This window comes from Polypterus senegalus, chromosome 13 (assembly GCF_016835505.1).
Source record: "Polypterus senegalus isolate Bchr_013 chromosome 13, ASM1683550v1, whole genome shotgun sequence".
In the NCBI taxonomy this organism is placed as follows: domain Eukaryota; kingdom Metazoa; phylum Chordata; class Cladistia; order Polypteriformes; family Polypteridae; genus Polypterus; species Polypterus senegalus.
The window spans coordinates 161,584,688-161,606,858 of record NC_053166.1 but is presented as its reverse complement, the minus strand read 5'-3'; the positions used below and the strand labels follow the sequence as shown (position 1 = coordinate 161,606,858).

Here is a 22,171-nt window from a genome sequence, read left to right as displayed (position 1 = left end):
GTGTGTGAATGTGCATAAGCGACATGCTAACCGATATCTGACAGCGGGGTCTTTGGTAGTTCTGTGTTGTTAATCAATATTAAGTGAGGTGGATTTAGACTCCAGCAGCTGCTCAAGTGGCCCACCAGTAAAGCAATCGTCATTCAGTCAATCAATTAGGGTTTTTTTGGCATGAAGTTCATTTTTATAGCAAAGAGGGGCTTTGTAATTCATTGCAGTTCATCTCTTCAGAACATTCTGGAGTCGATGCAAATTGCCATCCTAACAACGGCGGTGGCACACTTTGTGACAATTCATATTTGTGTCCTTCTCGAATCTTTGGGCCACAGCTGTACCTGGTGGCTTACTCCAAGTGTCTGTCGTCCTCGCTTTGATCCCTGCAGTGATGTTTTATACGCTGCCCACCCACCCAACTCCTCTCCGCTGTCTTCACACTAAAGCTGGCTCTGCTCCGTCAGCACTGACCCCCTCGGCTGCTGCTGCTGCTTCAGTTTTCCACAAATAGCATTTGGGAAGTGAGCCATGCGAAGGGCGAGAAGTCAAGGACAGGGCCTGGGTGTGCCAGGAGTTTTCAACAGCGGAGAGCACATCTGCGTTTGTCGCATTCATTCAGAGATTTGTCATCTCCACGGCATTTTTAGAAAGAGTGGAGCAGAATTCCCATTAGTGCTTCTGATTCTGCTTTCCCCTTTCTACCCCCCCTAATCAATTTCTTTTAATGCGTCCCACTGACTTGTCGACAGACTGGGTTTCCCCCGTTAACTAGAGCCCAACCAATAGCTCTCCCTGTGGTCGTATCTTAATGTTGTGTGTGCCCTTTGAGCCCTCAGTTTCTGATCGATATTTCATGGCACAAATATGGAGTTACGATGCCAGTTTGTAGGGCTTGTTCTGTTTAGCTTTCATTTTTTAATTCCATCAATAACGTATGGAAGTGTATTAGGGCCACCTAGAGGCGAGACAAGAAAGTGCATTTCAAATATCATTTTGCCTTTAATCTCGAAGGTAATTTCATGAATTGAGTTGAAATGTCTATTTAAATTGCAACGTAATAAGAGAGTACTTTATTCATCCCAAGGGAGAAATGTCACTTTTTACAGAAGTTAAAGAAATATTATAACAAACAGCAACCCTCTCAAATATACACAAGAATTACTAAAAAGAGGAAAACTTACTTACTTGGCTATGGATAAGAGGGCCGTCCCAGTGAGGCGCGACAAAGGCGTATCGCTGTACGTGTCAAGGAGCCCCAGTAGCGTTTCTTGACACACTTCTGCTTAATGATTTGTTGGCTGGTGTGTCACAGGCGGGATGTGAGCTGTTGCTCATAATGGCCATCAGTTTTACCTTCATCCTCCGCTCCACCACGACGTCCAGCGGGACCACAGGGCGTCCCATAACTGTGCCTGCTGCTTTACTCGACTTGTTGATTCGGTCGGCCACACTTGAGGTGACGTCACCAGCCCAGCATACCACGTGACGGTCTCAGAGCACGTAAAGGATGTCACGACCTTCATTAAAGTATTAAGTTGAAATGTCAAGAATAGCGGTGACGTTTCACGAATGAAGTCAGTTTGTAAATATCAGCTATGTGACGGTGCACAGATGTCCCCAAGGGCTTAAACGGTTGGGTTTTATGCGCAGTTGGACAATATAATGGGTAGTTACAATTTATCATTATATAAGTGACATTTCACAGGTTCAATTTTATTTAGCTAGCCTGTCTGTATTTTATTTTAGTACCTGAGCGGACTGTCATTTCTGAAATTCACCTTGACCCAATGGAGCAATGCGCACCTGCAGTGCATGACTTTCATTTAACAAGCTATTCACTTGTATGTATGTGTGTGTGTTTATATATATCAATCATACACACACATACAGTGGTGTGAAAACTATTTGCCCCTTCCTGATTTCTTATTCTTTTGCATGTTTGTCACACAAAATGTTTCTGATCATCAAACACATTTAACCATTAGTCAAATATAACACAAGTAAACACAAAATGCAGTTTTTAAATGATGGTTTTTATTATTTAGGGAGAAAAAAATCCAAACCTACATGGCCCTGTGTGAAAAGTAATTGCCCCTGAACCTAATAACTGGTTGGGCCACCCTTAGCAGCAATAACTGCAATCAAGCGCTTGCGATAACTTGCAATGAGTCTTTTACAGCGCTCTGGAGGAATTTTGGCCCACTCATCTTTGCAGAATTGTTGTAATTCAGCTTTATTTGAGGGTTTTCTAGCATGAAGCGCCTTTTAAGGTCATGCCATAGCATCTCAATTGATTCAGGTCAGGACTTTGACTAGGCCACTCCAAAGTCTTCATTTTGTTTTTCTTCAGCCATTCAGAGGTGGATTTGCTGGTGTGTTTTGGGTCATTGTCCTGTTGCAGCACCCAAGATCGCTTCAGCTTGAGTTGACAACAGATGGCCGGACATTCTCCTTCAGGATTTTTTGGTAGACAGTAGAATTCATGGTTCCATCTATCACAGCAAGCCTTCCAGGTCCTGAAGCAGCAAAACAACCCCAGACCATCACACTACCACCACCATATTTTACTGTTGGTATGATGTTCTTTTCTGAAATGCTGTGTTCCTTTTACGCCAGATGTAACGGGACATTTGCCTTCCAAAAGTTCAACTTTTGTCTCATCAGTCCACAAGGTATTTTCCCAAAAGTCTTGGCAATCATTGAGATGTTTCTTAGCAAAATTGAGACGAGCCTTAATGTTCTTTTGCTTAACAGTGGTTTGCGTCTTGGAAATCTGCCATGCAGGCCGTTTTTGCCCAGTCTCTTTCTTATGGTGGAGTCGTGAACACTGACCTTAATTGAGGCAAGTGAGGCCTGCAGTTCTTTAGACGTTGTCCTGGGGTCTTTGTGACCTCTCGGATGAGTCGCCTCTGCGCTTGGGGTAATTTTGGTCGGCCGCCACTCCTGGGAAGGTTCACCACTGTTCCATGTTTTTGCCATTTGTGGATAATGGCTCTCACTGTGGTTCGCTGGAGTCCCAAAGCTTTAGAAATGGCTTTATAACCTTTACCAGACTGATAGATCTCAATTACTTCTGTTCTCATTTGTTCCTGAATTTCTTTGGATCTTGGCATGATGTCTAGCTTTTGAGGTGCTTTTGGTCTACTTCTCTGTGTCAGGCAGCTCCTATTGAAGTGATTTCTTGATTGAAACAGGTGTGGCAGTAATCAGGAAATTGAACTCAGGTGTGATACACCACAGTTAGGTGATTTTTAACAAGGGGCAATTACTTTTTCACACAGGGCCATGTAGGTTTGGATTTTTTTCTCCTAAATAATAAAACCATCATTTAAAAACTGCATTTTGTGTTTACTTGTGTTATATTTGACTAATGGTTAAATGTGTTTGATGATCAGAAACATTTTGTGTGACAAACATGCAAAAGAATAAGAAATCAGGAAGGGGCAAATAGTTTTGCACACCACTGTATATATATCTATACTAATAAAGGCAAAGCCCTCACTCATTCACTCACTCACTCACTCACTCACTGACTCATCACTAATTCTCCAACTTCCCGTGGGGTGGAAGGCTGAAATTTGGCAGGTTCATTCCTTACAGCTTCCTTACAAAAGTTGGGCAGGTTTTATATCGAAATTCTACGCGTAATGGTCATAACTGGAAGCAGTTTTTCCATTTACTGTAATGGAGATGAGCTTCAATGCCGTGGGCGGAGTTTCGTGTGACATCATCACGCCTCCCACGTAATCACGCAGTACATAGAAAACCAGGAAGACCTCAAAAAGCGCTAAGAAAACATGCATTATATAATTGAGAAGGCAGCGAAACAATAAGAAGCGGCGAAAGTGACATATACAACCATATTCATGAGTTCTGCTACTTGAAACAAAGCACGATGTAAACCTACACTTTAAATTAAGTTCATAGACAGGCTACGCTGGCGTTTGTAATTTAGTGCCTGCCCATATAAGGCCGTCCGTCAGCGCAATCCAATAGCAAACTGCCACGGGTAAATATTCACGGGTGAAGGACTGTGCTTATGGAGAGGAAGATGAGATGGTCAGGGTGGTGTTTGACACAAACTCAGTAGCGTTTCTTGACACACTTCTGCTTAATGATTTGTTGGCTGGTGTGTCACAGGCGGGATGTGAGCTGTTGCTCATAATGGCCATCAGTTTTACCTTCATCCTCCGCTCCACCACGGCGTCCAGCGGGACCACAGGGCGTCCCATAACTGTGCCTGCTGCTTTACTCGACTTGTTGATTGGTCGGCCACACTTGAGGTGCGTCACCAGCCCAGCATACCGTGGCGGTCTCAGAACACGTAAAGGATGTCACGACCTTCATTAAAGTATTAAGTTGAAATGTCAAGAATAGCGGTGACGTTTCACGAATGAAGTCAGTTTGTAAATATCAGCTATGTGACGGTGCACAGATGTCCCCAAGGGCTTAAACGGTTGGGTTTTATGCGCAGTTGGACAATATAATGGGTAGTTACAATTTATCATTATATAAGTGACATTTCACAGGTTCAATTTTATTTAGCTAGCCTGTCTGTATTTTATTTTAGTACCTGAGCGGACTGTCATTTCTGAAATTCACCTTGACCCAATGGAGCAATGCGCACCTGCAGTGCATGACTTTCATTTAACAAGCTATTCACTTGTATGTATGTGTGTGTGTTTATATATATACTAGCAGAATACCCGCGCTTCGCAGCGGAGAAGTAGTGTGTTAAAGAAGGTACGAAAAAGAAAAGGAAAAATTTTAAAAATAACGTAACATGATTGTTAATGTAATTGTTTTGTCATTGATATGAGTGTTGTTCTCATATCTATCTATCTATCTATCTATCTATATATATATATCTCTATCTATATATATATCTATATATATATATATCTATCTATCTATATCTATATCTATATATATATATATATATATATATATATATATATAGGCAGCGGAGAAGTAGTGTGTTAAAGAAGGAAAGAGAAAGAAAAGGAAACATTTTGAAAATAATGTAACATGATTGTCAAAGTAATTGTTTTGTGTATTTGGTGGCAGCGTCACAAAGTTTTTTTCGTCTAGCTGCATCAGAAAATGTACCACGACGTCTGACACGCCTCCTTTTACTGTTTTCTCACAGCTTGGATTGCTGCTGTCATATATACACACACACACACACACACACACATACATATATATATATATATACATACATACATATCTTCATATCTATATACATATCTACATATACACTTATATATATACATACCTATCTACATCATATATACACACACATACATACACACACACAAATTATATATATGTATGTATGTGTGTGTGTGTGTGTATATATATATATATATATATATATATATATATATACACATACATATACTTGTGTGTATGTTTGTATGTGTCTATATGTGTGTGTATAGCTTTGGTCACTGAGTGCAAGGGAAAAATAATAAAATATAGTCTATAAGTTATTAAACAGTAAAACATTAACGTTTTAAGAAGTACAGGTACATTGAGCACTACTGGAGTGGTTGCAGGTAAACTACATTTTAAAGACTGTGTAACACAACAGGTAAGTAACTAACAGCAGCTAAAATGTATATGGATCATCTCGGTAGTAGATCCCTTTTGAAAGGCTACACGACGGCTGTGGTATAGAAATTACATTTTCTATGTGAGCGTTCAAATTTGTGCCTCTGGTAATGTGCCTTACCGGCATTTAAAGAAAATTAGTTTTGTGTCCTCTGCAGTGTTAAGAGAGAAAGGCTTTGGTTTGGGATAAAAGGTGTAAAGAAAGGAAAGTTGCCTTTTTCTTTTATATAGTATAGAGATGTGTTCGCTGGCGTTATGATCGCCTTTTGGGGACAGTCGCGGTGGGTCTTGTGTAGACTGGTGAGGCGTCCCGCCATTAATCGGCTGTGATGGCACTGTCAGTCCTCCACTCGTGTCGTGTCTTCATAATCCGAGTGAGGACCTCATAATCGTAACGTGCAAAAGAAAGTGTGAATCGCCTTAATATTATTTTGCCGTGGTGTAGAAAAGGGGTCCGTGTTTGCACTTGTCTGGGCTATAGCGCGGGGAGGATGAAAAAATTAAAAGTGCTCACTTTGACTTAAGGCAGAAGCGCAGTCAGCGTCTCAAAGGCCGGCACAGCTATGCGGCGCTGGCTGCTCGACTTTTGCTGGGCAGGAGACCACAGTTTTGCAGACACGTTCATGATATCAAAAGTCTCAGCGCTCTTTGGAGGTCATTCATATATTATATATATAGCAAAATACCCGCCTACAGCGGAGAAGTAGTGTGTTAAAGAAGTAATGAAAAAGAAAAGGAAACATTTTAATAATAACGTAACATGATTGACATTGTCATGAGTGTTGCTGTCATATATATGCCTGCCTAAATAAGTCACCCTCGCTTTGCTCTTACTTTATTTACCGTTCATTTAATCATGGCTAGTGGCGGAAAAATTATAAAATGGAAGGAGGATGGCTTTACCAAAACAATTATTGATGGCGAATCGATTATTCATAAAGCTTGAATTGGTGATCTGTTTTTCTGTGTTAACCTCATATTTTTCATACTTCTTCTCAAACTAAGGTGGTGCGAGGGTAAAATGAATCGGGATGCTGATCAATGTAATCGTGTACCAGGAAATCATGCATTGACAAAAGCTCCCTTTGCTTGTAATGCAAAGTGTGATTAAATGCATTATTTTTAACGTTATGGAGCACATGCATGAAGCTTCTCAGCTGTGCTTGTGCTAAGAAAAGGAAAGATTTTAAAAATAACGTAACACGATTGTCAATGTAACCTTTTGTAAGTAGTGCCTGGAGGATTCAGTGTGGAGAAACTCTAGAGACAGCGTGTGTATTAACTTGTGGATTTTTCTGTGAGTATTTGGTGGCAGTGTGACAAGTTGCTTGAAGACGGCGTTAGCGCGAGCTCAGCTCAGAGCAAATGAGGTAAATGGGAGGGATATGATGGCGTGACTCCCCACCCGCCTTAACTGTCAATCCCCACAAACACAGTCTCGGAATTTGCATAAGCACACCCCTTCACCTACAATTTTAACTTAGTTACAAAGTGATCAAAACTCTCGTTTATATCCTCGTCCTCTCATTAAACTTGTATCCCGCATTACCTGTGGGCATGTGAAGCGCCAGCGTAGCCTGTCTATGAACTTAATTTAAAGTTTAGGTTTACACCTTGCTTTCTTTCGAGGTAGCAGCACTCATGAATATGGTAGTATATGTCACTTTCGCTGCTTCTTATTGTTTCGCTGTCTTCTCAATTATATAATGCATGTTTTCTTAAGCCCTTTTTGGAGGTCTTCCTAGTTTTCTACGCACTGCGTTGACAGTTCACGTGATTACGTGGGAGGCGTGATGATGTCACACGAAACTCCGCCCCCCCACGTCATTCCAGCTCAACTCCATTACAGTTAATGGAGAAAATAACTTCCAGTTATGACCATTAGGCGTAGAATTTCGAAATGAAACCTGCCCAACTTTTGTAAGTAAGGTGTAAGGAATGAGCCTGCCAAATTTCAGCCTTCTACCTACACGGGAAGTTGGAGAATTAGTGATGAGTCAGTGAGTCAGTGAGTGAGTGAGTGAGTGAGTGAGTGAGGGTTTTGCCTTTTATTAGTATAGATCAATCATACACACACATATATATATCTAATATATAAAGCAGAGTTGATGTATGTATTCTTGTTTGTCCGTCATACAAATCTGCACCGGGCATCCGATTGCCACCAAACTGGGGATGGGGTTCCTTTGTGACCAGGAAGGGGTCATGGGGTATGTTTGGTTGGGAGAAATGTTCCTGGTGAAGCACAGGGCACCTTTTCACCGACACAACATTCGGCAGTACTTCTCATCGACAAGATGGCCGCATGTTGCAACAGACGTTAACGGCGGCGCCATCTAGCGTCACGTTTGGTCCCTGTGCCTCGCTCTTTACCCATGCTACTTTAAATTGCCAAGAGATGGCACAAGTGTCCAAGTATGAGACGGCTGACTGCTTTCATTGGGTGAAGAGGAACTGCCGTATGGATGTAAAATGTGAACAACCCAGTGCGCGTGACTGGCTTTCTGTATTTGTGGTGCTATTTGCTCACTTTACAACTCACAGTACGATTTCAGTGTTGGTCTTTCTGACTGACTCGTGCTGTTTGTTCGCTTTCTGACGTGTTGTAAATAAGGTCAATTCATCTCACTGTGGTGCTTATTCCGGTCGTAATACCACATCACACATTAGAATTGTCCTGCTTTTCACTAATATACCCACACCACCAAAAAAAAAGATGTAGGTCCACTTCAGATGCCAGAAAAAAGTCTATTTCAAGGGCGTCTGAAACGCCACAGCAGACAGAATCCAGAGTGGAGAAACAAAGGACTAGAACATAGATTCTCGGGCAACACCGGGCACTCCTGCTAGTATATATATATATATATATATATATATATATATATATATAGTTTTATGTTGGTAGAGTAATATATATTGCTCTACTGTCCCCTATTGTATTATTAATATGTAGCCTTAGAATACCTAATCTCACAGACTTACCACTGTATATAACTTATCTCCACCTTCCCTTCTAAATCTATAACATCAGGCAATTAGATGTAGTAAAAAGACAAGCAGGAGTTAAGTTACACATAAAATAATGTATTACTGATAATATTCATAAATAATAACAAAAAACAAAGTACATTTGAATATTGGCAGCCATACGACCTGAGAAATGGTGATGTGTAGCTCAGGTGGCACACAGACTTGCAGTTACTTAATGTCTCTAGTTAAGGCATCACTGGTGCTCAGCTTGTAGCCACACGTCTGTTCAATATGGCTGCTGACACTGGGCTCTTCATTGTGTTGTCTTCATCATCACAGGTTAGCAAGAGAGATGCTTCTTCATCATATGTTGGTCAGAGAGAGAGAATGTGGTTGATTTATAGATGTTCTCTCCAATTCCTAGAACCAATAGGACATCATGGTACTTAAAGGCCTCTGAGACAAGACACTTCCAGACAGCCATACCTCAGACCAATGAGAGAAACAGAACATCTTAACACCTCAACCCCCCAAGACCGTATGTTAAGCTAACCTGGCTTTGGCTTTGTGTAGGGAATGAGACAAAGACTTTAGCAGAGAAATACTCGTCAAACTGGTTTAAGACACATCCCCCCAAATCCTGTCATAAAATTATATACAGTATATAAAATTACAGGCTCAATCAAAGTTATGTTAACACTAATGGTACTGCTCTGTATAGACATATACAATTTATGTGCCACCTTTGGTCCATGTGTTGAACGTGATGGCGAACAGGTTGAGGTTTCCGCCATTCAAATGCTAACATAATTTTGATTCACTCTGTATATGTATGTGTATACTGTATATACTTTTTTTTTTTTAATAGATATAAAATTATACTAGCTGTCCCCAGCAGCTCGGCCCACATAGCAGTGACACAGGACAGTGAGAAGGGTCCCGCTGGCTTCCTCCCTCCCCTCGGACCGGAGCCTCTCTCTCGGGTTAGGGTGAATATATCGCTCCTGTAAGCCAACTGTTATTCTTTGCACAAAAGAGAGAAGTCGCAAAATCAACCGGAATGTTCAAGCAAATTCTAGAAAGAAACCCGATGTAAATCTGTGAAGTAGTTCTCTCCAGATGTTCGATTTTATCTATGATTTATTTTATAATCTATTTAATTTGTAATTTTTTTTTTTTTTTAATTTGACCTTCTTTATTTTTCCAAATATGAAGCTGTCTTTTCGTATGACCTTTGGAGGTCAGAGTGCAGGGTCAGCCATTGTGCAGCAATGTTCAGGTTACTTGAGGGCCCACCAGAGTAGGATCCCTTCTGGCAGTCGCAGGACTTGAACCTTCCGGATAGCAGCGCAGGTCCTTAGCCTCAGAGCCACCACTTATTGTATGTGTGCTTGATAATGTCAACTGGGCATTCAGAGGTTAAAGACACCGAATGAATCGCACTGTGGACCCCCCTTACCGTTCAGTTGTCCACCTTTCTGTACTGCAGATAAACACATTGGGGGCTTTGGAGGAGCTGCGGGTGGGTTCTGCCTTAGTGAATTGAATGTGAACATAAGGGCAGTGCTCAGAGCCGCGTCCCACGACCGTCACAGTCGGTAGCCCAACTCTAGTCCCGCCGGCGCCCTGGTATTTCAGGTGTGCGCTTCTCGCATCGGCTGTTGTTAATCCAGCTGTGATCGTCTCGGCGTAACTGGTAAGGAACTGATGGGCCTCACTGTCACTTGACAATCCCCTACTTATGAGACGAAATGAAGCAAAAACCAGCAATGCTGATATTTCAACTTTATTCACAAACTTACCTTCTGAATGAACTTTGAAAAGTGGCATTTAAAGGCACAATTTTGTGTGTGTGTGTGTTTTTTGTTTCACCGCCTATGTGTTTCTAAAACGCTTCCATCATTGCTAAGCAAGATAAAAAAAAAAATGCTTACATCTCAATTCAATTTTATCTTTTCTTGAATGAGCACAGCCTGGAAAAAAGGTGGCTGAAGGAGAAGATGCGCCAGCTCCCTCGTCAGCACCTGAGATGGTGTCACGGAGGCCAATGCGCGATTTTGTGGGTCTGGAGGATTGTGACAAAAGCACCCGAGAGGCCATGCTGAACTTCAGCTTCTACCTGACCATCGGAGACATGGATGAGGCCTTCAAGTCTATTAAGCTGATTAAGAGGTACGTCAGTCTGTTTACGACGCCTTTCAGGACACTCAAGAGTATAACAGACCATCAGTTGACTCCACGGTAATGAAACAGTCACTAAACATTAAAGTAATAAGGAAATATTAATCAATGGTGAAGTCACGGCAGTGCATATCGGCTGCTCACGCTGCAAAAGGCCTGTCGGAGTGAGTGAGTGAGTGAGTGGGACTTTAACTCTTTAACTCTGAATGTTTTTTTCTGAAAAGCACACAAAGCAATGGCTTCACGCATAAATCAGCATAAAATGTCTGTTGCTGCCTGCTGTGGCTGCTGTTGGCGCAAGTTCGGAATCTCTCAATGCAGTGGCTGCGTGGGGGCACCTCGACGGCCTGTACGAATGCACGGTGGGCTGGCTGCCTTCGCACAGGTCGGCGTCGATGGCAGTTGCAGTGTGACGCAATTGGTTTGATGTCATCATAAGTGGTGGTCCTCCCAGGCGAGTGTTGCCGTAGGCATATCAGCTACACAAACGTGTTAAACACCACGATCATCTGGAGACGGATCAGTTGATGCTGGTACCTCACTTTCGTATTCGATGTCCTGATCACTTGCATCAAATTCCAAGTCCGACAAGTCAGAGTCCAATTCAGCGATAATATGTAAAATGTCCACAGAGTACTTGAACTTGAACATTCACTTTAGTCTCTCGCCAGATGTCGATGCCATTTTAGAGGTTGTTTGTTCTTCGCTACTCACGCAGGGAATTGAGTTCAAATCAGCAAAGCTACTTAACCTTCCTTCTAGCAAAGAGAGTCAAACTTAAATGTATGGGAGAGTTTTGTCGCAGTTTACGGCTGAATACTGTGCTGTACCCCTGAATTTCGACGAAAGTCGACATCAGCCCTGAAAGAGTTAAACAACAACGCCGTCTCTTTCTAGAGTACGTTCATACAAATGCTGGAGCTCAAAGTGCTTTACACCAGGCTGTAGCGGTCCGGTGCCCTAAGGTTCACACCGTCAAGCTGACGTGATTTATTTATTTTAATAGAGGGACGCTGCCAGCCTTGGCCCGACCCGCACACCCTCACAAACAGAGACAAAATAAAGCACACTGGGAACAATTAGGAATATAATGAAACGAAATAATACAAATGAAAACAGTAATACCAACCCAGTACCCCTACAGCGAAATTACATTAAACACATAAACACAAACGCCACACAGCAAAGTCCGTGAAAAGCCACACCAGACGTAATGAGAGATGACGAGAGAGAGTCCAGAGATCTGCGCGCCGAAAGGGAATGAGAAAGCAGTCCTACCAGTGGACACTGAAAGGGTGAAGACGGACGGATGGTGGAGGAGCGGGAAAGCCGTGAATCCACAGTCAGTCCTCAGCACACAGGTCGACAGACGACTATCCAGACCCTAATAACGAATACAATCCAGGACACGGCGACTAAATACGGCTTCATTAACAGAAGGCAGTCCGACAGGCGAACGACACACAAAATACAACAACAGGAAACGCTCTCCTTCATTTCGGACACCTGCCCTCCTTTTAAACCCCTCTGACCACCTTTGAGCCCAACAGACCCTGCAGGGACTGCTGGGAGATGCAGTTTTAACTACTAGTCGCACTGCTACAAGGGGTGGGCAAAGTCAGTCCTGGAGGGCCGCAGTGGCTGCCAGTTTTTGTTCCAAATAAGTTTAAGGTTTCTTTATTTAGTCAGTTTACAGAAGAAAACATGAAATTTGCCTTCTTAGTTGCATCTCATAACAGACAGAATGAAATAAAACGACAAATAGAAACAAGAAAGGTGAAGGTAAGGCAGTTAGATACACCAAAAAGGGTTAGGCTTAGGGTTAGGGTTAGGGGATATCTATCAAATCCTTAATCATCCATCCATCCATTTTCTATCCATCCATTTTCTAACTCGCTGAATCCAAATACAGGGTCACGGGGGTCTGCTGGAGCCAATCCCAGCCAACACAGGGCACAAGGCAGGAACCAATCCTGGGCAGGGTGCCAACCCACCGCAGGACACACATAAACACACCCACACACCAAGCACACATTAGGGCCAATGTAGCATCGCCAATCCACCTAACCTGCATGTCTTTGGATTGTGGGAGGAAACCGGAGTGCCCGGAGGAAACCACGCAGACATGGGGAGAACATGCAAACTCCACGCAGGGAGGACCCGGGAAGCGAACCCAGGTCTCCTAACTGCGAGGCAGCAGCGCTACCACTGCGCCACCGTGCCACCCCAATCCTTAATCATGATCTCCGATATTTCTTATTGAAAAGTCGTATGGCACGACGAGGAAGAAGGGAGTTTGAGGAGCGATTTGTGGGGGTTTTCAAAGCGACTCTCCTTCCTGATGTACTGAACTTTAGTTCTCCATGTAATGGCTGCCTGTCACCAGTTGAGATGATTTCCAGTTTCTTTGACGTCGCCTGCCCTCTGACACACACACACACACACTCGTCAAATCATCTCCATCAGCCCCGATAACTTTAGCTGCGTACTTCGTAATCTGCTGGAGCTTTTTTGGAGTTTTGGTTTGTCAGACACCATCAATGATGGCAATGAAACTGAAGTGACCAGAGACTGCGGTAACAGGACACCGCGAGGTTCTTGTCTACTTGAAATAGTTTGAGTTTATGGAGGAGAAATAAGCGCTGGTTGCATTTAGAGAATCATTTCTTTTGTATTTGTATTCCGGTTGAGATTGTTTTCTAGGTAAGTTCCTAAGTATTTCTATTTGGTCACCATTTCTACCTCCTCTCCCAGAACTCCAACAGGTGAACATACAGATTTCTGTCTCTTAAAATCAAATATCATTTCTTTGGCCTTTTTTACATTCCGAGCGAGAGGCCAGTTTACCGTCCAGTCCACTTGACTTCATCCTCCCCAGATATGCGTCCTTTGAGCCTACTTGATAATGGAGCAGCGGACATCGTTCTGTCTCAGGTCGCTCGTGTACACGGTAAACGGTAATGGCGATAAGACGCACCCCTTGAATGAATGACAATTAAAAAAGTGTCCTGTACTTTAGCTGTCTGTGAACGATTTAAAAGAAAGTCCTGAATCCGTCGTGTAATAAACGGGTTTACATTCATACTGTTCAATGTCCCAGTAAGTAGACGAGGCTGGATGGTATTGAACACTAAAGGTGCTTAATTAGAAAACAATAGTTGCCAATAATTAAATATGATGGCTTGTTGGTGCTTTAACTCTGCCATGTCAGGTTTTATTTTTCTTTCTAAGGATATCATCTGAGTGATTTGAAGTCTAAAATGGGTGAGTAATTCTCAGTCTTTCACTTTTTTCTCTTCACTTTCCTTCCAAGTATTTAATTAAACCAAACCGTGCACGATAAACACGCACACACGGGTGTCAACGGGAACAAGCTAAATGGGGAAAAGCCGCTCTCGTTTGTCTTATTGGTAATAAGGAGCCATTAAAATTAATGAACTAATTAATTAAATGAAACTAAAATAAGCAATAAGGCCTCAAAACCTTAATGACGGAGACAACGAAAATGAAGCAGAAGTGTCACTTGAGCAATAAGTGCTTCTTGTTAAGCAATTGGGTTGGAACAAAAAACCTGCGGCCCTCCAGGAACGACTGTGCCCACCCCTGCTATACAGGATGAAAAAAAAAATATATAAAAATAAGATTAGGTGATACGAAGTAACAAAGAATAAATAAAGTGAGGTCCGATGGCTGAGAGGACAGGAAAACAAAAAAACAAAATCTGCAGGGGCTCCGAGGCCACGAGACCACCCGGCCAGCCCCCCATTTGCTGCAGCATTTTCAACGATTTGAGTGACCAGTCAGTCAGTTAGAAAGGAACACGTGGGTTAATTACTCAGTGACCTGCGTATTTAGAAGATATCTTAACTCTCCAGCGTTTTGAACGTGTTGTCGGCCATTTTGTGAATTGTGTTTTCACCGGCGTGTCGTCTTCTGCGCTCTTCTCGTTTCTGTCTCTTCTGGTCATTTTTTTTTTTATTTTTTTATAAATGGTTCCACTGTTTCCTGCAACGCACTGCCTGCCATTGAATCGTTTCTGCATATCGTTGACGATGGGGTGGGTGTTAACAAAACTAAATAACAGAAGGGGCAGCACGGTGGCGCAGTGGGTAGCTCTGCTGCTTCACAATAAGGAGACCCGTCTGGGTTCGCTCTCCGGGTCCTCCCTGCCTGCGTGGAGTTTGCATGTTCTCCCCGTGTCTGCTTGGGTTTCCTCCCACAGTCCAAAGACATGCAGATTAGGTGACTTGGTGATCCTAAATTGTCCCTAATGTGTGTGCTCTACAGTGGGCTGGCGCCCTGCCCGGGGTTTGTTTCCTGCCTTACACCCTGTGTTGGCTCCAGCAGACCCCCGTGACCCTGTAGTTAGGATATAGCGGGCTGGATGATGGATGGATAAATAACAAAAAGGGACAATCATAGGGATAAGCACAAACAGCAGTGACCCACCGGAGGTCCATGCCCCGCATGTCCCGTCTCCCTTGACCTCCCATACCTCAAACTGGCACCTGTCTTCCTCCTGCCAGCTGAGCACATGTCCCTCCACACCCCCTGATGCCAGACCCGTGTAACAGACGATCAGAGGGAGCTGCAGGGGACCACCCTGGGATTAGGAATCCCTTCCCGAATCCCCAAGACCACCGTTCAGCGCCTCCCGCTAGCAAGGTCCAGGTGTCACTGTGGTCACAAGTCGCAGTTTGTTCATAAAACGAGGAATGTAGCAGTATTGCTGGTAGACAGTATGGCCACACGTGTGGAGACACCTGACCAGCACACCTACTGTATACGAGCTTGTTGGGCAGCCCATTCCAGTGTGGCGCTGGCCTGCACTGTCCTCTCTCGTCTGTGAGGGTCTGTGCCCACTTGTGAGGTCAGGTACGGGATGAGAAGACCTGGCTAGTGATTGGTATTCCAGTCCATCCAAATGGTGTTGAGCAGAGTTGAGGTTCGGGCTCAGCGCAGGGCACTCTTGTTCCTCCATGTCTTTATGGACCACAGCGGCACAGTCAGGCTGAGCAGAGCAGGGTCTTCCACGAAGTGAAGTGTGCAATCATCTGCCAGGTCTTTGTTTAGTACTGAATGAACAGTGGCCCTCACTGGAAGGCGGCCATTATCCTCCTTTGGCACAATGGCGCCCAGAAGGTGATGCCATCCTGACGTCTGCTGAACCCAGATTTTTTTTTTTTTTTTTATTAAAATCAAATCACATTCCATTACAAACAAGTCAAGTTTAACAAAACTAAGTTTGAAACAAATCGACTCCCACCCATAAGAAGGAGAGCCAGGCTAGCAGAGCAAAACTTTAATAATTGTAAAAAAATTGTAAATAAATAAACAAATAAAAAGAAACAGAATAACAAAAAGAGGGGAGAGAATCCGCTTCCTCAATGCAAATGCTTACTGCAGATGAATCCATTAGACTGGCAGGTAGTGTGGCATGCTCCAGGGTCCAATGGCACTGTGCTCTATGCCACTCCTGCCGATGCTTGGCATTGCCCGCAGTGATCTTAGGCTCGGCTCGGCCATGAAGACCCTCTTGATGAAGTTCTTGTGCTGATGTTGCTTCCACAGGTGATGCCCCCAATGATTGGCCGCTTTTACACACCTTAGTACCCGGCGGCCCTGCTCTGTGGGTTTGCGTGGTCCGGCACTTTGTGGCTGAGCTGTCGTTGCTCCTCGACGTTTCTCGCTTCTTCAGGCACTGTGGCAGAAGTCTCGTCCTGTGACGGTGTCACATTTAGCGTCCCCGAGCTGCTCGATACGACCCATTCTACTGCCAGTGCTTGTCAGTGGAGAGTGCCTGGCATTGATGTACCCCATTGAGAACAAAACAGCTGAGCTCAGTCCTTTGCTGGGGGTCCACATGTGGTGTGTGCTGTGGGGGGGTCTCCCTGCTGCCCTCGGTTGGATTGGGGTACTCTAGCTGTGTGTCACCCCACCATCCTCCTAGTATTATACAATACAATACCATTTATTTGTTGTATAGCCCAAAATCACACAAGTGGGCTTTACCAGGCCCTGCCTCTTGACAGCCCCCCAGCCTTGACTCTCTAAGAAGACAAGAAAAGACCCTTGTAGGGAAAAACCTCAGGAAAGGCAGTTCAAAGAGAGACCCCTTACCAGGTAGGGTGGGTGTCAAGAAGGGGGTCAACACAACACAATACACAGAACAGAACACAAGTAATCATCAGTACAATACAATAGAACAATAGAATTATTACAAGTATGGAGCAGAATTTAGCAGTAGATGATATCCCATAATAGGATTTGGATTTATTATTATAAGTCCTGGAGACCTCGGGCATCAAGCCGCCTCCCCTCATTGGCCATTCCACAGCTGAGCCAGCCAATCCGATGACAGGACCCCTCTACCCAACGATTCCTGTGATCCTCCATCAGAGACGACTTTACCTTAGGCAGGCAAAACAACTTGGCAGGTGGGCCGTGGCACCAAGTGCCACATTTGAGTACCGAGAAGAGAAATAATCCCATAATCAAGAGTCCCACAGTTTGTGCCCAGTCACGATGGCATAACCGCCCCATAGGCTGCCATTGCAGTCCACCTTCTAACAGTCTGGTGTCTGCCAGCCCTCCATTTCTTTTACATGTTCGATTGTTTTTTGCCTTTTTTGAGTTGAGCTTCGTCCGGCGTTCCCGCTGCAGCTGGTTCTCGATTGCCACGCAGGTCGCCTTTGTGTTTCTATCCAGTGGCCTGCAGTCCTCGTGCACAAGAGCAGAAACGCTACCGCTGGCCTCGGCGCTGAACTTTCTGCCCACACCGCTGGTCCTGTTTCCCCTCTACATGTGCTCGTGTTATTGTTAGAGAAAGCAGCACATCCGATTTGCAGGAAACTTGAGAATGTTAATAGCGTAGATGACAGCTTTATAAACGTTTTCATTGACAGCTATTTTTTGCCGTATTTTATGAAGTGGCACAGCGGTATTGTGCTGGATTCCCGCAATCTGCTGCCTGCAGCTTGACGTAGTTCCTGCTCTGGGAATTAATAGGTACTTGGTTAGGTTACTGGGGAAGACTCGGATTCTGTTTGCTGTTTCCTCTCTCCTTGTGCTGAGAGCCGCTCCCTGGCTTGGCACACGTGGGCAAAGCTGCACAATTTGGATTAAAGCTTCATCCACCTTGAGCTTTGTCAGTTAGTCAAAGCCACATCCCGAAAAACGATTCGGCCATCACTTGTTTTGCAGTTACAGTTTCCATTCGCAGCTTCCTTTGCTTTTCTTCTGTTTATTTATAGACGATCTGTTTCTGCTTTTTATTTGCTGGTTTGCCCGTATTGGCAACGTGAGGTACAGGGTAGGAGCCAGCCAGTCACGGGGCACAAACTTACCAAACAAATCGAGGGGCCTGTTTGCCTGTTGGAGTCTCCGAAAGAAATCTGCCTAAACGCGGGCATAAGTCATAAAGTCACCCCGTCGAGAATCCAACCCAGGTTTGAGTGTCTATGAGGTGGTAGTGCCAGTCGCCATCCCACTGTAACACCCACTGAAAAAAATCCTTAGGAGTAAAGCTGAGACAGGTGTGTACACTCGACTGGAGGTACTGGCATATCGAGAAGATCTTCTTAAAACTGCCTACAACTCCCAGCAGCCCCAGCAGTGTTGAGGGAGGACTGGCATCCTGGCCGGGAATGGGGGTGACTTCATACCCAGATGGGAGGCCAGAGAGGAATGACTGGCTGGCAGAACAAAAAAATAACTTTGTGTCCGGCCGTGAGATGTTTCTGTTCACTTGGGGTTTCATTCCACACTCCACCGTCTTCTGCTCCTGCTGTGCTGGACTCTGTTGGACTTTCTTGTCAGAGTTTGTGCTTTACTCTGTAGTGTCGGTACATTTTTATTCTCTTCGTTATTTGATTCATTTGTTCTTTTTTTCATCGATTCATTGTGCCGCTTTTCAGTGTGTGTGTGTGTGTGTGTGTGAGGTCAAGGCTGGGGGTATTCCTGGGGTCCCTACAATAAAATAAACAAATGACCATCTGCAGATGCTGTCCTCGAGACCCACACAAAGTAGCAGCGGCTCTGGGTGACTACTTGTGAATATTTTAAAAGCAGAAACAAATAAGAACTCAAAAAATGCAGAAACGTTCAGGAATTGCAGCAAACTGAGCAAAGGCGATGGGAAGGAGAAACTGCAGTAGGTTTGAGTGGACTGGAATGGCGCAGTGCTCTTCTAAGTGTCCCTGAGGGCTAGGAGAGTGTCTGCCAGGTACGTGGGACCTGAGCTATGAGGCAGCAGTGCCAACCACTACACCACCGTGCCTCCCAGAGGTAGAACTCCACTCGCAGTCCTTTATCCATCCCTCTCTGCGTCTCCCGAGTTCTTATCACTCTGACTGACGTACACCCACAGAGCCTGAGATGTGAGGGGTCAGCGTTACATACTTGGGTTTGCTGTCCCTGTCACTACCCAGTCTGCACTACGTAGCGAGGAGCATCGCATGCGTAACCCAGCCGTATAAGATCCAATGTACAGTGAAGCTATTTTCATAATAATCTCACTATGGTCCGCTGATGTACCCCTGAGCTCCCTAACATGGACGCTTACAGTGCACACGTCTGAAAGTTCTGCACGTGCTTGGCGCAAGTCAGGCCAGGAGGGCACACAATAGCACGGTGACGTCACGCTGGCCTCACAAGGCATCATGGGGTGCTGGGACAAAAAGTTTGTCGAAGCTGCCCACACAGCAAATTCCTAGGGAAATTTGTATTGAGGGGTGGCACGGTGGCGCAGTGGGTAGCGCTGCTGCCTTGCAGTAAGGAGACCCTTAAGGGTTTGCATGTTCTCCCCGTGTCTCCGTGGGTTTCCTCCCACAGTCCGAAGACATCCGGGTTAGGTGGATTGGTGATCCGAAATTGTGTGGGTGCGTGTGTGTGTGCCCTGTCTTGTGCCCTGTGTTGGCTGGGATTGGCTCCAGCAGACCCCCGTGACCCTGTAGTTAGGATATAGAGGGATGGATTTGTATTGAGGATATGATAAGAACGTTAAGTTGATGGCAGGTCTAGACATTTAAATAATAAGCTGATTTACTGATTTTTGCCCATCATCTGTGCCCCACTGCCATTTGTTGTCCTGCTTTGGGTCACGAGTGCTGACTTCTGTACAAGCAGGTAGATTTTGTCTCCCTTCCAAAGGCCCGTAACAAGCAGCTTTAAGACGTCTGCCCTTTGTGCTCCACAGACACAGTGATTATGGAAACAAAGCAGGCAGGCATTTCCTTTTGGACGTTTTCAACCGCACTGCCATTTAAACAATCACGAGCCCTCCCTGCTGCTGCCTTGCCAGCTTTGAATGAAGTGGTGCCCATCATCTGCTGTGATTTTCACACACCTTCTTGTGCTGTAGATTTCATTTCAATTTGACCTTTTTTGGCCATCAGCCTACACCGGGGTGTCGAACTCCAGGCCTGGAGGGCCGCAGTGGCTGCAGGTTTTCATTCTAACCATCTTCTTAATTAGTGACCAGTTTTTGATGCTAATGAACTTCTTTAGCCTTAGCTTTAATTAGCTCGACTCTGCCCCTTAGTAGTTTTTTTTTTCCTTAATTAGCAGCCGCTATGAGACATAAAACAAGCCGGACATGACCAGCTCCCCTGTACCCATCAAACGAAAGGTGAAATTAAAGAAAGGTGAAGGTCTCAGTAAGGCTCATCTCTCAGGTCACCAAGAAAATAATAGAATATCAGCAGTTTTAGAAATGTCTGCTGTGACAGAATGAGAGCAACAACAAGCCATGGAATTGAGTAACGGGTTTAATTAACAGCAACAACCGGCTTCTCATTAAGAGACTGGTTGGAGTGAAATTAGTTGGAGTTTGAAGCCCCAGTTTAGCTGGTCACTTGTTGGCTTGTTTCACATCTCATTTCTGTTTGGCTGACATTTAATGAAGAAAAGAATCAACTCAGAAGACTGACTCCTTAAAAACAGGGCAATGGAAATCGAGGGAAGAGAAGTTAATTAGCAGTGAAAACTGGACACTGATTAGGAAAAGGGGCAGAAAGAAAACCTGCAGCCACTGCGGCCCTCCAGGCCTGGAGTTTGACACCCGTGGTCTACACCCTGATGACAAAGTGACGAGTTTCTTAAAAAGTCTTCAGTCCTTTGTCTGTCCCTCCACGTCGTGCTCAGGTGCCTCCTGTTTGCTTTAATTCTCCTTGAGATGTTTCTAGAGTTTGAATGGCGTCCCCCCCTTTGACCAACTGAACTGGCTGGACACCATTTAGTAGCGAGACACGCCAGAGGACAGAGAAGGGCCCACAATTCCCACCACATGTCGGCGTGAAGTCCAAGGGGGTCTCTCTGTAGACCTGGTAGCAGTGCACCAATTAATGGACTCCATTTCCCAGCCTGCCCAGAGGGCATTGATGGCCCTGATTGGACGTCTGCAGGGGCTGCTGGGCAAAGGACCCCGCTGTTTGGGCTTGCGGATGTATGGAGGGTCTCGCGCCTGTGCCCGTTGGTCATCGGACTGTTTATCACGTTACTCACAGATCGCTGCTCCCTGCATCGTCGTCTTTTAAACTTCATCCTCCACCACTGCTTTTGGACTCTTTATGGACTCGTGGAGTCGTCCGTCTTTATTGTTGTGTTGGGGGGATTAGCCCGTTATTGGCAGTTTGTCTTTTTGTTTCTTTTAGCGTACCACACAGTTATTTATCTGATTTGCTGTGTGTGAGTCGTGTGCGTCGGGCTGAGGCTGGGTGGCATTCCTGGGATCCCCTGACCAAAAAAAAAAAGAAGAAATCACCGTCCCGTCAACAGTGTGAATGTGAGCGCCACCGGACCACCACAACCTCCACGGTGAAACTGTACTGAGGCAGAGGGATCGGACCATTTCTAAACCTTTGAGCGTTCCCAGGAGCTCAGCAGCCTCCAGCACTGGGAAATGGCAGAAATTTTGGTCCATCAGGACTCTTCCCAGAGTTGGGGGTCCAGCCAGACTGAGTAAGTTGGGCAAGTAGGGGCCTTGGTCAGAGAGGTGACGATTGAAGAAGCCAGTGGTCACTCAGGTGTCCTGTGATTAGATGAGAGAACAAGTCACAAGGGCGGCCATCGCGACGTCAGCCAGGTGTTTCTGGTGGAGTGGACAGGCAGACGTCACTCTGGGACAAAAGGCATGTGACCGTCTAAAGGACCCTGAGAGTCAAGGTCTGATGGGACAAGAAGCGAACTCTGTAGGCAGACCACCCAGCATCATGTCTGACCTGCCCTGAGACCTGCCTAGTGCCATCTCTGTGGTGACAACACCATGCTGTGCGAACAGAGAAGGGCAGCCGTCTGAGCCGCGTGTCATCGGGCGGGTGACAGCAGGGGGAGCTGAGGGTCTGACCAGACAAACATGGACGTCTTTGAGCAGAACTGCCTGGTGAGGAGCAGACACTGGTCATCACCTGCC

At 45.0% G+C, this 22,171-nt stretch overlaps 1 protein-coding gene across 3 annotated transcripts in view; it reads left to right on the top strand.

Annotated features, from left to right (window-relative positions):
- Positions 1-22,171, top strand: part of ift140 (intraflagellar transport 140 homolog (Chlamydomonas)) — a 116,850-nt gene that overhangs the window by 67,108 nt on the left and 27,571 nt on the right. For all 3 annotated transcript variants that reach the window (XM_039776167.1, XM_039776168.1, XM_039776166.1), the window contains exon 18: positions 10,553-10,752. In XM_039776167.1, coding sequence (XP_039632101.1) covers positions 10,553-10,752 — 200 coding nt within the window. The remainder of the gene's footprint in view (positions 1-10,552; positions 10,753-22,171) is intronic.